This window comes from Polypterus senegalus, chromosome 14 (genome assembly GCF_016835505.1).
Source record: "Polypterus senegalus isolate Bchr_013 chromosome 14, ASM1683550v1, whole genome shotgun sequence".
NCBI lineage: Eukaryota > Metazoa > Chordata > Cladistia > Polypteriformes > Polypteridae > Polypterus > Polypterus senegalus.
In genome coordinates, this window is record NC_053167.1 from 144,754,557 (window position 1) to 144,767,376 (window position 12,820).

General features: G+C 40.0%; 1 protein-coding gene across 3 annotated transcripts in view; it reads left to right on the plus strand.

Moving 5' to 3' along the window:
- The window catches only part of LOC120514948 (interferon-induced protein 44-like), a 67,636-nt gene that overhangs the window by 27,467 nt on the left and 27,349 nt on the right, over positions 1-12,820 (plus strand). For 2 of the 3 annotated variants that reach the window (XM_039735607.1, XM_039735608.1), the window contains exons 4-7: positions 1,934-2,129; positions 3,790-3,924; positions 9,176-9,295; positions 12,367-12,538. In XM_039735607.1, the coding sequence (XP_039591541.1) occupies positions 1,934-2,129; positions 3,790-3,924; positions 9,176-9,295; positions 12,367-12,538 (623 nt within the window). The remainder of the gene's footprint in view (positions 1-1,933; positions 2,130-3,789; positions 3,925-9,175; positions 9,296-12,366; positions 12,539-12,820) is intronic. The other variant, XM_039735609.1, reaches the window with a different exon arrangement.

Below are 12,820 nucleotides of genomic sequence, written 5' to 3' on the forward strand. Positions count from 1 at the left end.
TTTTTTAATTCTTTGCTTAATATTATTCACATGCTTCTCAAGAATTTGAAGTTCTTTTTTATTTCTTTTTATTAATCAGAAGGCAATTAACCAACAGTCACAAATAATGAAGGAGACAATGGAAAGTCAACTAAACTAGGAACATATTCACGTTGTTGTGTGTGCCTTTGATAAAAGAGACTGATGTCAAAATAGAGAGAGACCTTTTCACTGTGGCCAAAACATTTTGCTGTTTTTTTTGCCATAAAAGTAAAATATTGGCTAAAATTAGTTCTGATGCACAGACTGACTAGAGATATAAGGAGTTCAATGTCTAATTTAAAAGGCAGTTTTCATAAATCCTAATTGAGAAATTAGCTAAGACAAAAGCTTCTGCAGTAGAGGGCTGGCCAGCCTTAGTATGAAATACCATTTGTTTCAAAATGAAATAATTAAAAGAGCAATTATTAGGTAAATTTTCATATGACAAATTATGTTATATTTTGTTTCTTGCGCTTCTAGAAAGTTTTATTTCACCTTGGGGACAAATGAAGTATGTACAGTATATCTATCTATTTATCTTTAAGACGTGTCCATGGATGATAACAGTTTAATTAAGTTGTTAGGTTTTTAATGGGTTGTTTATTATGAGACATATATAAACAAAAGACCTCTGTGTGTGTGTGTGTGTGTGTATGTGTGTGTGTGTGTGTGTGTGTGTGTGTGTGTGTGCGTGTGTGTGTGTGTGTGTGTATGGAGCAGTTCACTCTACTCACACTCAACCACAGCCATAGATGTTGGTGTGAATTCTACAGAAGATGTAGAAGCTTATACAGGTGTGTCTTGGACTTGGTGAGATGGTGCATGCATGCACTTGTAAATTTTTTGGCACTTGAATGAACCTCACTTCCCATTCAACCCAAGGAGACAAACTCAGCTTTGCAGCACTTGCACATTGTACGTTCACACAACGAGCCTCTATACGTTTGCCTGAGACCGGTTCCAGCCAGTCCCACTCAGTTTGTGCCACAGCTGCACTCGACTACACGTCAGTCTTAGATAAGATACGACCTGTCCCGGCTCACTTAGCTGACACCTCTGCAAGTTCACCAATATAGTAAAAGTGCCAGGGAGTCTTTGGGTAGTTTTTTGTTCTGACGACACACACAGCTAGTCATTTAATAAATGGGCAGCTTTCTCAGTACGGTTACAGTATGTTAAATTATCTCAACATATTTTGCCTGCACAACTGACTTGCAGCGCTTACTGCCTTGATGCTTTTGTCATTTTGGATGTAAGAAAAGTACCACTGAAGATCTTTGGTAGGCTACTGTCTACAATCAGGGAAAAGCAATAGACAGGAAATGATTAATCAATAGGAAAAGGTTCTTGACTGATAAGTGAGGAATCCATCCTAAAAAAGAGGCAGTTTGAAATAAGTAGCACTGGCATGAAAGTGGCCATTTGGAATTGTGTCATTCTGAGAAGTCCCAGAATGATTGGCAGTTGTATCAAAGGTACGTCTTCATATAAGATGTGACTTTTCTCACTCCTCAGTAGTGCTTCGTTTCTTTTTCTTTTGCCAGTCACCACTTTTGTCAGTCAACTTCATACGTCATACTGATTTGTATTCTTTATGTGAGTTTGAAGAGTCTGGGTGTTTGACAGTACACTGTAAGTGCTAAAGTGCTAAATGGCACTGAATTTTTAATTTTGTAAATAGCTGACTGGATGAAAAAACAATGGGAGTGCAGCATGGTGGGCTCTTGCCCTTGAGTGCTCATGTGACAAACTTGACAACCACATGCTGGGAGTAATGGGGACTGTACAGTTTCTATCAACATGAGCGTGTGTCTTTGAAATTAAAACATTTTATCCTAAAGTGAGAATCCCTCAAGTTTTCTTCTGAATTCCAAACCACTCTCTCTATTTTTTATTACTTTGTCACATACAGGATAAGGAATGAACTTCTAGAAGAAATCCGAAACTACAAGACTCTGACAGAGTCAGTGGAAGAGCCCAGAATCCTCCTGGTTGGGCAGATTACAGCTGGGAAAAGCAGCTTCTTCAATTCGTTGAACAGCGTCTTCAGAGGTCATGTGATGCTGCAGGCCGCATCTGGGTATGGAGACACCAGTGTAAGCAAACAGGTAAGTGAGAGTCAGAAAGAACAGTTGAGCTGTGAAGACCCCGCCAGCATTTTGCTCATCTGCTGCTGGCCATGCAGTCACCTCATTTATTTATTGCTGCAGATCACTGCTGGTTTCAGCCCAGATCAGGACTCCGCATGGCCCTCAAGCCATTTGGGGTATGGAGGTTAAGGGACATGGAACTTACAAGAGACCAATGGCTATGCTTGTTTATGCTCTACTGAGAAAGATGGGTACATCTAAACAAACAGGTCCCATCAGCCTACCGCTCTGTCAATGTTCCTATCAAGAAAGCAGAGTTCAAACTTCAGTGGTAACTCTTATTTGTGACATGGCAGCTCTTCTGTTCCATAAAAAGCACTCATCTATGAACTTCCTCCTGCTCATTTTTCATTTCATATCAATCTCCACCACTTATCTGAGATTGGGCCACAGGGGCATCAGTGTTAGCAGTGTGGCTCAGATGTCCCTTTCCTCAGCCACACTTGCCAACTCATATTGTGGCATCCCACTGTGTTTCCAGGACATCTAGGAGGTATAATTCACCTGGCAGATCCTGGGTTTATCCAGGGTTTCCTCCCAGCTGGCTGTGCCTATAAAACCTCCACAGGTAGGCATCCATTTCAGATGCCCAAATCACCTCAGTTGGCTCCTCTTGATGTGGAGGGTCAGTGGTTCTACTCTGAGCCTCTCCTGGAAGTCTGTGCTTCTTACCGTCTCTAAGGGAGAGTCCAGCTACCCTATGGGGAAACCTCATTTTGGCTGCTTGAACCCTCATTTTTGTTCTTTCATTCATTACCCAACGCTGATGACTATAGGTGATGGTAGGGACATAGATCCACTGGTAAAAAGCACACTTAGCCTTCTGGCTCAGCTTCTTCTTCCCTAATACAGATTGGTATAGTGACTGCATAACCACATTTGCAACCCCGATTCGTCTGTCGATCTCAACATCCCTTTACTCCTCACTCATTAATGAGACCCTGAGATACTTAAACTCCTCCACTTGAGACAGTAACTAAAATCCCACTGGGTAAGGACAGTGCAACAGTTTCCTACTGAGGGTCATGACCTCACATTTGGAGGTGCTCATCCTCATACCTGCTGCTTCATATCTCGGAGTTCACATCCTGATGAAGACAACAGGACCACATCATCTACAAAAAGAAGTGACATGGGAGTACACCCAATCTTTCAACATATGTTTTGGGATCTTAGAGAAGGCATATGACTGTTTTCCTCAAAGGACTCTCTGGGGGTTGCTGGGTGGACACGGGGTCACAAGGCCCTTAATTAAGGCAATTCAGTGCCTGCCTAATAGCAGTGAGAGCTTTGATTGGTAAAACATCAGCTGACATTATAAATATGTGGGGTGACTGAGGAGCAGGATGGTGCCACTGGGTGGCTTTCTGGCTTTCATTTCCCTTTCTTGTGAAATTCTTGACTTTGTATTTGCACTTCCAGTCACAGCTCATTGATGCATTTATTTTAAATAAGCTGTGGAAGTTTGCGACTTTTCATTCACTGGATTCCTTCTTCCTTTTATAGACATTTGATCTTTATTTTTTGTAACTATTTTTGGTGTTTTGTAAAGCATTTTGAACTACTTATATGTATCACAATGTGCTTTACAAATAAATCTTGTTGTTGTCACATGCAGTACCGAACATATACAGTTCTAGATGGAAAAGATGGAAGGAAGCTGCCATTCATCCTGTGTGACACCATGGGTCTAGAAAGTAATCAACAGACCAAGAAAGACAATAATAAAGGACACGTCCCACACATGAATGAGGTGAGACTTCCCTGTCATTTTACTGATGTTAGTGTAAACAAGTGAAATAAAACTTATAGATTTCTGAAGCATCATCTGGTAAAATAAATAACTACTGCAAATGAATGTGCTGTTGTGTACTCCTTAAAGTTTAGTGAAGATGGTCACCATCAGCAGATGTCACAGATGGACTGTGTGTGCAGCTCTTTACCATTTACACAGCACATATTCAGCTTGATGTCTGATACAAAGTCCATCACTAAGGTGAGGCTTGAATGAAGACAAGGTGGCACCTGAACTGAGATGGCATTTAAATGAAGCTTTACAATGTTGCTCAGCCCCTCTTCTGTCCACTTTTTCTCCCTTTTGTCCCAAAATTCCTCTTACTGCTATGTCCACAAGCAGGAATTGAAATGACCCTTTTGTAAAATGTACAGGCACATGTCCCATGATGGCAGGATCATCATGAGACACCTTCTGTGAGGTCATTGTCCACAATTCAGAATATCCAATCTTAGTCAGATGATTCCCTGTTTTAAGCAGATAAGACTTGTGTGACACTGGTGTACAATAACAACATTATTTATTTCTATAGCACATTTTCATACAAATGATGAAAAATCAAAAAAGAAAAAATATAAAAATAAAATTAGGCAATACTAATTAACATAGAATAAAACAAAAAAAATCTCCAGAGAAAAAGAACAAAATCTGCAGGGTTTCCAAGGCCACAAGACTGCTGAGCCCACTCTAGCCATTCTACCTAACATTAATTATCTCAATCAGTCCTCGTGGTTTTCAGGCTTCACGTGGAAGAATTTGATGATGATGGTAATGTGGGCATCTGGCCTTCAATTCATCAATGTAAGGACTGCATGGTACTTTTATCAGGTGAACCAGAAAAAGAACAACAGAGAAAGTAGGGGTTAGTACAGATTGCGGAGCCATGAAAAAAAATGATAATTAAATACGTATACAGAATATCAGGGTTACACTAAAATGAAGCTCTGAGAAAGGCATGTTACAGTAATGAGTTTTTAGCAGTTTTTTAAAGTGCTCCACTGTATTAGCCTGGCAAATTTCTATTGGTAAGCTATTCCAGATTTGAGGTGCCCAACAGCAGAAGGCCGCCTGCCCGCCTCACCACTTCTTTTAAGTTTAGCTCTTGGAATTCTAAGCAGACCCTCATTTGAAGATCTAAGGTTACAATTTGGAGTGTAAGGTGAAAGGCATTCTGAAATATAAAATGGAGCAGATTATTGAAGGCTTTATAAACCGTAAGCAGTATTTTAAAGTCAATTCTAAATGGCACAGGTAACCAATGTAGTGACATCAAACTGGAGAGATGAGGTCAGATTTTCTTTTCCTAGTTAAGTTTCTAGAAGCTGCATTTCGCACTAACTGTCTTTTTTGGGTGGTCCTGAGAGGAGTGTGCTACAGTAATCTAGTTGACTAAAAACTAAAGCATTAACTAATTTTTCAGCATCTTGAAAAGTTATAAAGGATCTAACCTTTGTTATATTTCTTAAGTAAAAAAATGTTGTCGTAGTAATCTGATTAATATGCGATTTAAAATTCAGGTCAGAGTCAATAATTACCCCTAAATTCTTTACCTCTGTCTTGACTTTTAAGCCTAATGGATCAAGTTTATTTCTAATAACCTCATTATATCCACTTTTGACAATCACTAAGATTTCTGTTTTCTTCTTATTTAGTTTGAGAAAATTACTACTCATCCACTCAGAAACTGAAGTAAGTCATTGTATCAGTGAAACAAGAGAGTCGGGCTCATCAGGCTATCGATAAATACAGTTGTGTGTCATTAGCATAGCTGTGGTAGCTCACGTTATGCCTTGAGATAATCTGACCTAACGGAAGCATGGAGATCAAAAAGAGCAGCAGACCCAGGAGAGATCCTTTTGGACCACCATATAGAATATCAGGGGTCTTTGAAGTGTAATTACTACAACTAACAAAGAATTTTCTACCTGCCAAGTAAGACTCAAACCAGTTTAACTCTTTGAGGGCTGATTTTTTTTTACAAAAAGCTCTACTTTTTGAAAAGCACACAAAGCAATGATTTCACACATAAATCAACAAAACTGTTACTTCGTGCTGTGGCTGCTGACACCGTATGTTCACCATCTCTGATGCAGGGGCACCTCGACAGCCATCAGGAATGAGTGGCGGGCTGACTTCCTGGCTGGTGGCGGATGGGCAGTGATGACGGTCACAATGCGCCACAATCTCATTTGGTCCTCTTTTCATCGTAAGTGGCGAACGTTGCCGTAGGTGCATCAGCTACAAGAATGTGTTCAGCACCACAATCAGCTGGGGACCAATCAGCCGATGCTGGTACCTTGGTTTTGTTTTCGATCTCCAGATCACTTGCATTAAAATCAAAGTCCGGCAAGTCAAGAGTCTGATTCCGTGATAATACGCAAAACGTTGTCTACAGAGTCTTTTGCCAGACGTCGATGTTGTTTTAGAGGTTGCTTGCTCTTTGGCACTCATGAACACACAAGAAGTTAAGGTCAAATCAGCAAAGCTAACTTTCCTTATAGCAAAGAGAGGTGAACTAAAATGTAACGACAAGTTTTGTGGCCGTTTACAAACAGATTACCGTCCTCTACCCCTGAATTTCGACAAAAGTCAACATCCGCCCTGAAAGAGTTAAGACACTGCCAGAAAGGCCGACCCACTGACCAAAATGATTTCTAAGAATATTGTGATCAATGGTATCAAATGCAGCACTCAGATCTAAGAGGATGAGAACAGATAGGCGGCCTGTGTCTGCATTTACCCGCAAGTCATTTACTACTTTAACGAGTGCAGTTTCTGTGCTGTGATTTGTTCTGAAACCCAACTGAAACGTATTAAGAATAGCAGGATTATTGAGGTGGTCATTTAACTGCACAATGACGGCCTTCTCTAGGATTTTACTTAAGAAAGGCAGGTTAGAAACGGGGCTAAAATTGTCAAAAGCAGAGGAGTCGAGATTATTTTCTTGAGTAGGGTTTAACTACAGAAGTCTTAAGACAGTCTGGGAAGACCCCCGTATCTAGTGACGAGTTTACAATGTTGAGAATATTATCAATTAGCATGCCTGATACTTCTTTGAAAAAACTTGTTGGTATCGGGTCAAGGACGCAGGTGGAGGATCTCAGTTGAGAAATTATTTTATATAAATCAGGTAAATCTATCCTGGTGAAAGAATTTCAATTGTTTCAAATGGAGTATCGGTGTTTAAGAGGATTAGTATAGGGGAGATATACCATATTATTTCTAACATCATTAATTTTGTGATTAAAAATATAGCAAAAGCCTTACAAGTTTCACTGGAGGGTTTTTGGAGGCATTCCATTGAGTAACCAGGGTTTAGCAGACAATCAATTGTAGAGAACAAGACTCTTGGATTACTAGCATTGTTATTAATAATTCTAGAGAAATAGCAGCGCCTCTCAAGACGGACTATGTTGTTGTATTCTGTTATTTTAGCCTTCAATATCTCATAGTGGACAATCAGTTTAGTTTTTCTCCATTTACGCTCAGTTCTCCATGTTTTCTTTAGATCAGACACTCTTTGGGTCTTCCATGGTGTAGCAGTGCTACAGGATTTCTTAACTGTCTTTTTGGTTGTCAGCAGCAGCTCTCACTTTAGTATTAAAATATTCCACCTTACTATTTACATTATTGTCACTATTGTAGTAAGCACTACAAACGGACTAGTTCTTTAAAGTACACTACAGCCAATAGTACACTTCAGTGTACACTATAGCCAGGTCTTTTGGCCCCACATGAAAGCTCCAAATTTTTCAGTTTGCTGTCCACTCCATCCTATGGGTAGAAACAATATGGCAGTAGGGGTGTCAAACTCCTCAATGATGCTGGCTGCATTAAAAAAGTATTTCTGTTACAAGCAGTCCACCATGACCTTGGCTTTCTCAACCCACTTTAATATTCATTTAATATATAAATTGTATATAGATCTGTATATAATTAATCAGATTACATTTATATCTGTCTGTTCAGTGTCCAATTGCATTAATTTGAGTAGCACAGTGCAGCACAGCTATTAAGACCCAACAGAAAAAATGTGAAAATAAGGTGACACACCACACTGCCAGAAAGATCTTTAATGTTTTAGCATGATGACAAAGATGTCACAACCTCATGAAGAAAGAAAGAAAGAAAGAAAGAAAGAAAGAAAGAAAGAAAGAAAGAAAGAAAGAAAGAAAGAAAGATCAGGACCTGATCAGGACATCTATGGGGTGGCATGGGAGCATTAATCCAGAAACACAGTCCATTTGGGGACCGCCAGAGAGCGCTGCCGGGGGAGGACTGCCATGGATTCCATTCAACCTGGAAATGTTATTTACTGTGTTATAGTAAATCATCATTTGAATTTATATTGATGTTGGTGTTGGTGAAAAAAACAAGTGGATGTCACGTTGTGCTCACCATAGGTGATGGTAGGGACATAGATCCACTGGTAAATAGAGAGCTTTGCCTTCCAGCTGAGCTTCTTCTTCCCTAATACAATTTGGTATAGTGACTACATAACCACATTTGCCTCCCAATTCGTCTGTCGATCTCAACATCCTCACGAATGAGACCCAGAGATACTTAAACTCCTCCCCTTGAGACAGTAACTCACCTCCCACTGGGTAAGGACAGTGCAACATTTTTCTACTGAGGGCCATGACCTCACATTTGGAGGTGCTGATCCTCATACCTGCTGCTTCACACTCGCAGTTCACATCCTGATGAAGACAACAGGACCACATCATCTGCTAAATAAGTGACACAGGAGTACACCCAATCTTTCAACATATGTTTTGGGATCTTAGAGCATATGACTGTTTTCCTCAAAGGACTCTCTGGGAGTTGCTGGGTGGACACGGGGTCACAAGGCCCTTAATTAAGGCAATTCAGTGCCTGCATAATAGCAGTGAGAGCTTTGATTGGTAAAACTTCAGCTGACATTAAAAATATGTGGGGTGACTGAGGAGCAGGACGGTGCCACTGGGTGGCTTTCTGGCTTTCATTTCCCTTTCTTGTGAAGTTCTTGACTTCTTGACACAGTTTATTCATTTATTTACTTTAAATAAGCTGTGGAAATTTGCAACGTTTCATTCACTGGATTCCTTCTTCCTTTTATAGACATTTGATCTTTTTTTTTTACTATTTTTGGTGTTTTCTAAAGCATTTTGAACTACTTATAAGTATCACAATGTGCTTTACAAATAAATATTGTTGTTGTCACACATAGTACCGAACATATCCAGTTCATGATAGAAAAGATGGAAGTGAAGACAGTGGCAGTTTTAAAGGGATCCTTGTGGAAGACATCATCAGCGTCATTAAAGGACACGTCCCAGACTTGTATGAGGTGAGACTTGCCTGTCATTTTACTGATGTCAGAGTAAACTCATAACATAAAACGCATATATTTCTGAAGCAAAGCCTAGGAAAATAAATAATTACTGAAAATGTTCTCTTTAAAGTGTAGTGAAGATGGTCACCATCAGCAGATGTCACAGATGGACTGTGTGTACAGCTCTTTACCATTTACACAGAACGTATTCAGCTTGATGTCTGATACAAAGTCCATCACTAAGGTGTGGAAGATGTAAGAACGCTAGGGGTCGCTGTTGCCCTGTTAAACCCAACAGACAGATACGCAGACACAGGATAAGAGCACGAAGAAGTTCTTTTTATTCTTTTCCTTCTTCACAGTGATTTTCAAGCATCACAGCCACAATAAACACACTAATCAACAATAATACAATACAATTCTCTCCTCCACACCTCCCAGCAAGCTCTGTCTTCTAACTCCTAACTCCAGCTCACTTGCTGGGTCTCCAACAGTCCTTTATATAGTGCCCGACCTGGAAGTGCTTTGATTCTTTCTTCCATTTGACTTGCCAGCACTTCCGGGTCAGATGGAGAATCTCAATTCTTTAATCAGCCTGGAAATAGTTTGGGGCTTCCATCCTCATGACTTCCTAGTACTTTTGGGCTACAAGGGAAGCATGACTCCCAACGTCCTTTTACAGCCCCCCCTGGCAGCACCCACGGTATCCAACAGGGCTGAGAAACCCTGGATAATCAGTTCCATTTTCTCCATTTATTTTTAGCTCTCCAGCATGTTCTCTTTAAATCAGACACTCTTTAGGTCTTCCATGGTGTAGCAGTGCTAGAGGATTTCTTAACTGTCTTTTCAGGAGCCACAATATCAGTGGTAGCCCTCACTTTAGTATTCAAATTTTCCACCTTACTATTTACATTATTGTCGCTATTGTAGTAAGCACTACAAACTGACTCGTTGCTTAAAGTGCACTACAGCCAATAGTACACTACAGTGTACACTATAGCCAGGTCTTGTGACCCCACATGAAAGCTCCAAATTTTTCAGTTTGTATCAGCCGGCAGCCACAATACCAGGTCCCGTGGTCTGGATAAATTACTGAGTAAAACTTCAATCTACCAAGCTGTACCTCTGACAAATAATATTTTCCTCCCTTACCCCTGCACATGAATAACAAACACACAACACAAATAACGGCAAGAAATGATAACTGAGATGATAATGAATGTGAAGTGAGTCCGGGTATATAACTGTCCAAATTACTGATAACTGTCACAAAATGTTTGTGTTTGATTCTCCTGAATGAATTACTGGAACAACCTCACCATGATTCCTTGGCGATGGTAGAAAATAATGTCCAACCCTGGTGAAGAAGACCAGGGACACCCAGAGTGCTTCTGGGTGCACAGCCGGCACTTCTGCCACACCAGGGAGTGCCGGCAGTAGCTCATTGGGAGGCACCTGGAGCACGTCTGGGTGGGTTTAAAAGGGTCTGCCTCCCTCCATTCGATGGCTGGAGTCGGGTGGAAGAAGGACAGAGCTTGGAGGAGAGGAGTGGAGGCAGACCTGAGGAGAGAGGCATTGGATTGGGCCTGGAATTGAGGGTGATTGGTGCTGCGCAACTGGGTTGTGTGTGCTGTCACTTTGTATATATTGTAAATAAACGTGTGTGGGTCTGAACCAATGATTTCTACCTATCTGTGTCCTGGCTGCTTCCCAAAAAAGAAAGAAAGAAAGAAAGAAAGAAAGAAAGAATTTAATTACACTTTATTACTCAGCAACAATTGTTACACAAAAACAAACATAATCTTTACAGTCATAAACTCTCAAAAAGATATTTCAAAAAACACAATTTTCAAAGGTTGGTATTGAAATTACACACCAAAAAAAAGAGTCCCTCATTCCTTTTTGTACAAACTGCTTCATTTCTACACCACTGGCTAATTAAACTTTGCAGGCTAAAATTCATTTTATAGAAGGTATACAGTAATTAAAAAACACTCTTGATTTTCTAAGGCAGTAAACATTTTAACTAGATCAATCTCTATTTGATTATTAATATTTTCTTTTCTTGACATATAATAGCCATTTTTGCCTGACCCAATAAAAATTTGGCAATACTGCTATTACTTTTAATTTCCCTTGAATCAGGCACTCCACAAATAAATACAAAGTCATTACAATACAATTTCAAAGCATTAAAAATAGAATTAAGAACAGTTAAAAGTGGCCGAATCCTAAAACAAAACAGAAAACAATGAAAGCCCATCTCTCTTTTAGAACACAAAGGACACGCATCACAAACCTGAGAATCAATGAGACACACAAATGAGTTTACGGCGGTGATCCCATGCAGGATCCTCCACTGCAGATCACCAATCCTCTTATTCGGTGGTGGTCTGTACAGATTGCCCTAAAGTTGTCTGTAATTCCGTAGGCACCCCAGTTTGTCTCTCCAAGGTGTTCAGACTTTGATGTCTCACCTGGACACACAGTTTATGAAGTTCTTTCCTTTCTGGAGCATCCAGGTCAAGTGCTTTGAAATCCAGTATTGCCTTCTGTATTTCATCTTGAGTTTGGAATCTTGAAATAACTACAAGGGTTGGAAACACACAAAGTGGTTCAGGAGTGTTCATATTTTTAAAATAGTCTTTCAGAATTTCTCAAACAATTTGTGGGAAGCCTGAAATTATTAGTCTTAAAAGTTTTTGAGCAGTACACAGGCAGCACAGCTTCAAATTCGCTGTCACCTTGGTTGCAGTTATCCAGTTATTCTGTGTATCATTAACCAGAGTCTAGTGGGAGGTAACTGAGTATGGTCATTTGTCAGGCCCAGTACAGTGTGAGAGAATCTTCCTTAGGGCTTGCTTTCAATTGCTCCATTTAATCCAAAAATATGTAAGACATGTTTTAAAATGAGAATCATTCTGGCACTTACAGATAAGCACTCAATTGAGAAGGTCTGCACCTGGTGTGTGTTAAACTATAAAGAATTGGTCATAACAAGCAGGTGGGCTCCCATGAAGAACTGTACATGTGTGTGAGTGAGGGGAGTGTGACTGTCTCATGTTAAACTGATTGTGTCTCTTCAGTTCAATCCTAAGGCACCGATAACCAGAAATGACAGGCGCTACAGAGAGGACCCCAGACTGGCTGATAAGGTGCACTGCGTCGTCTACGTATTTGACGCAAACACAGTCAGCCTCCTCAATCAAAATCAGCTGAAGAAGTTTAAGTCAATCAGGGCTGAAGTGAACAACATGGGTGAGTAACTAAATCCTGGCAGAGGATGACGGGACATTAATGAAACATTTAGAAGAGCATTTTAATTTGTCATGCATAACTGGCACCATTAACAGCACACATCACTGCTGAAAAGTCAGTTGTTTGTTAATATTAATAAGATAATTTAGTGAAGTTTGAAATGTTTGTTAAAATGAAATTGTATGAAAGCAGTGATTTCCCGACTTTGCTTCAGGATTACAGATAAATGTATTTACCAGTTCAACTCTTTGTTGGAATGATTATATAACTATTATATCTCTC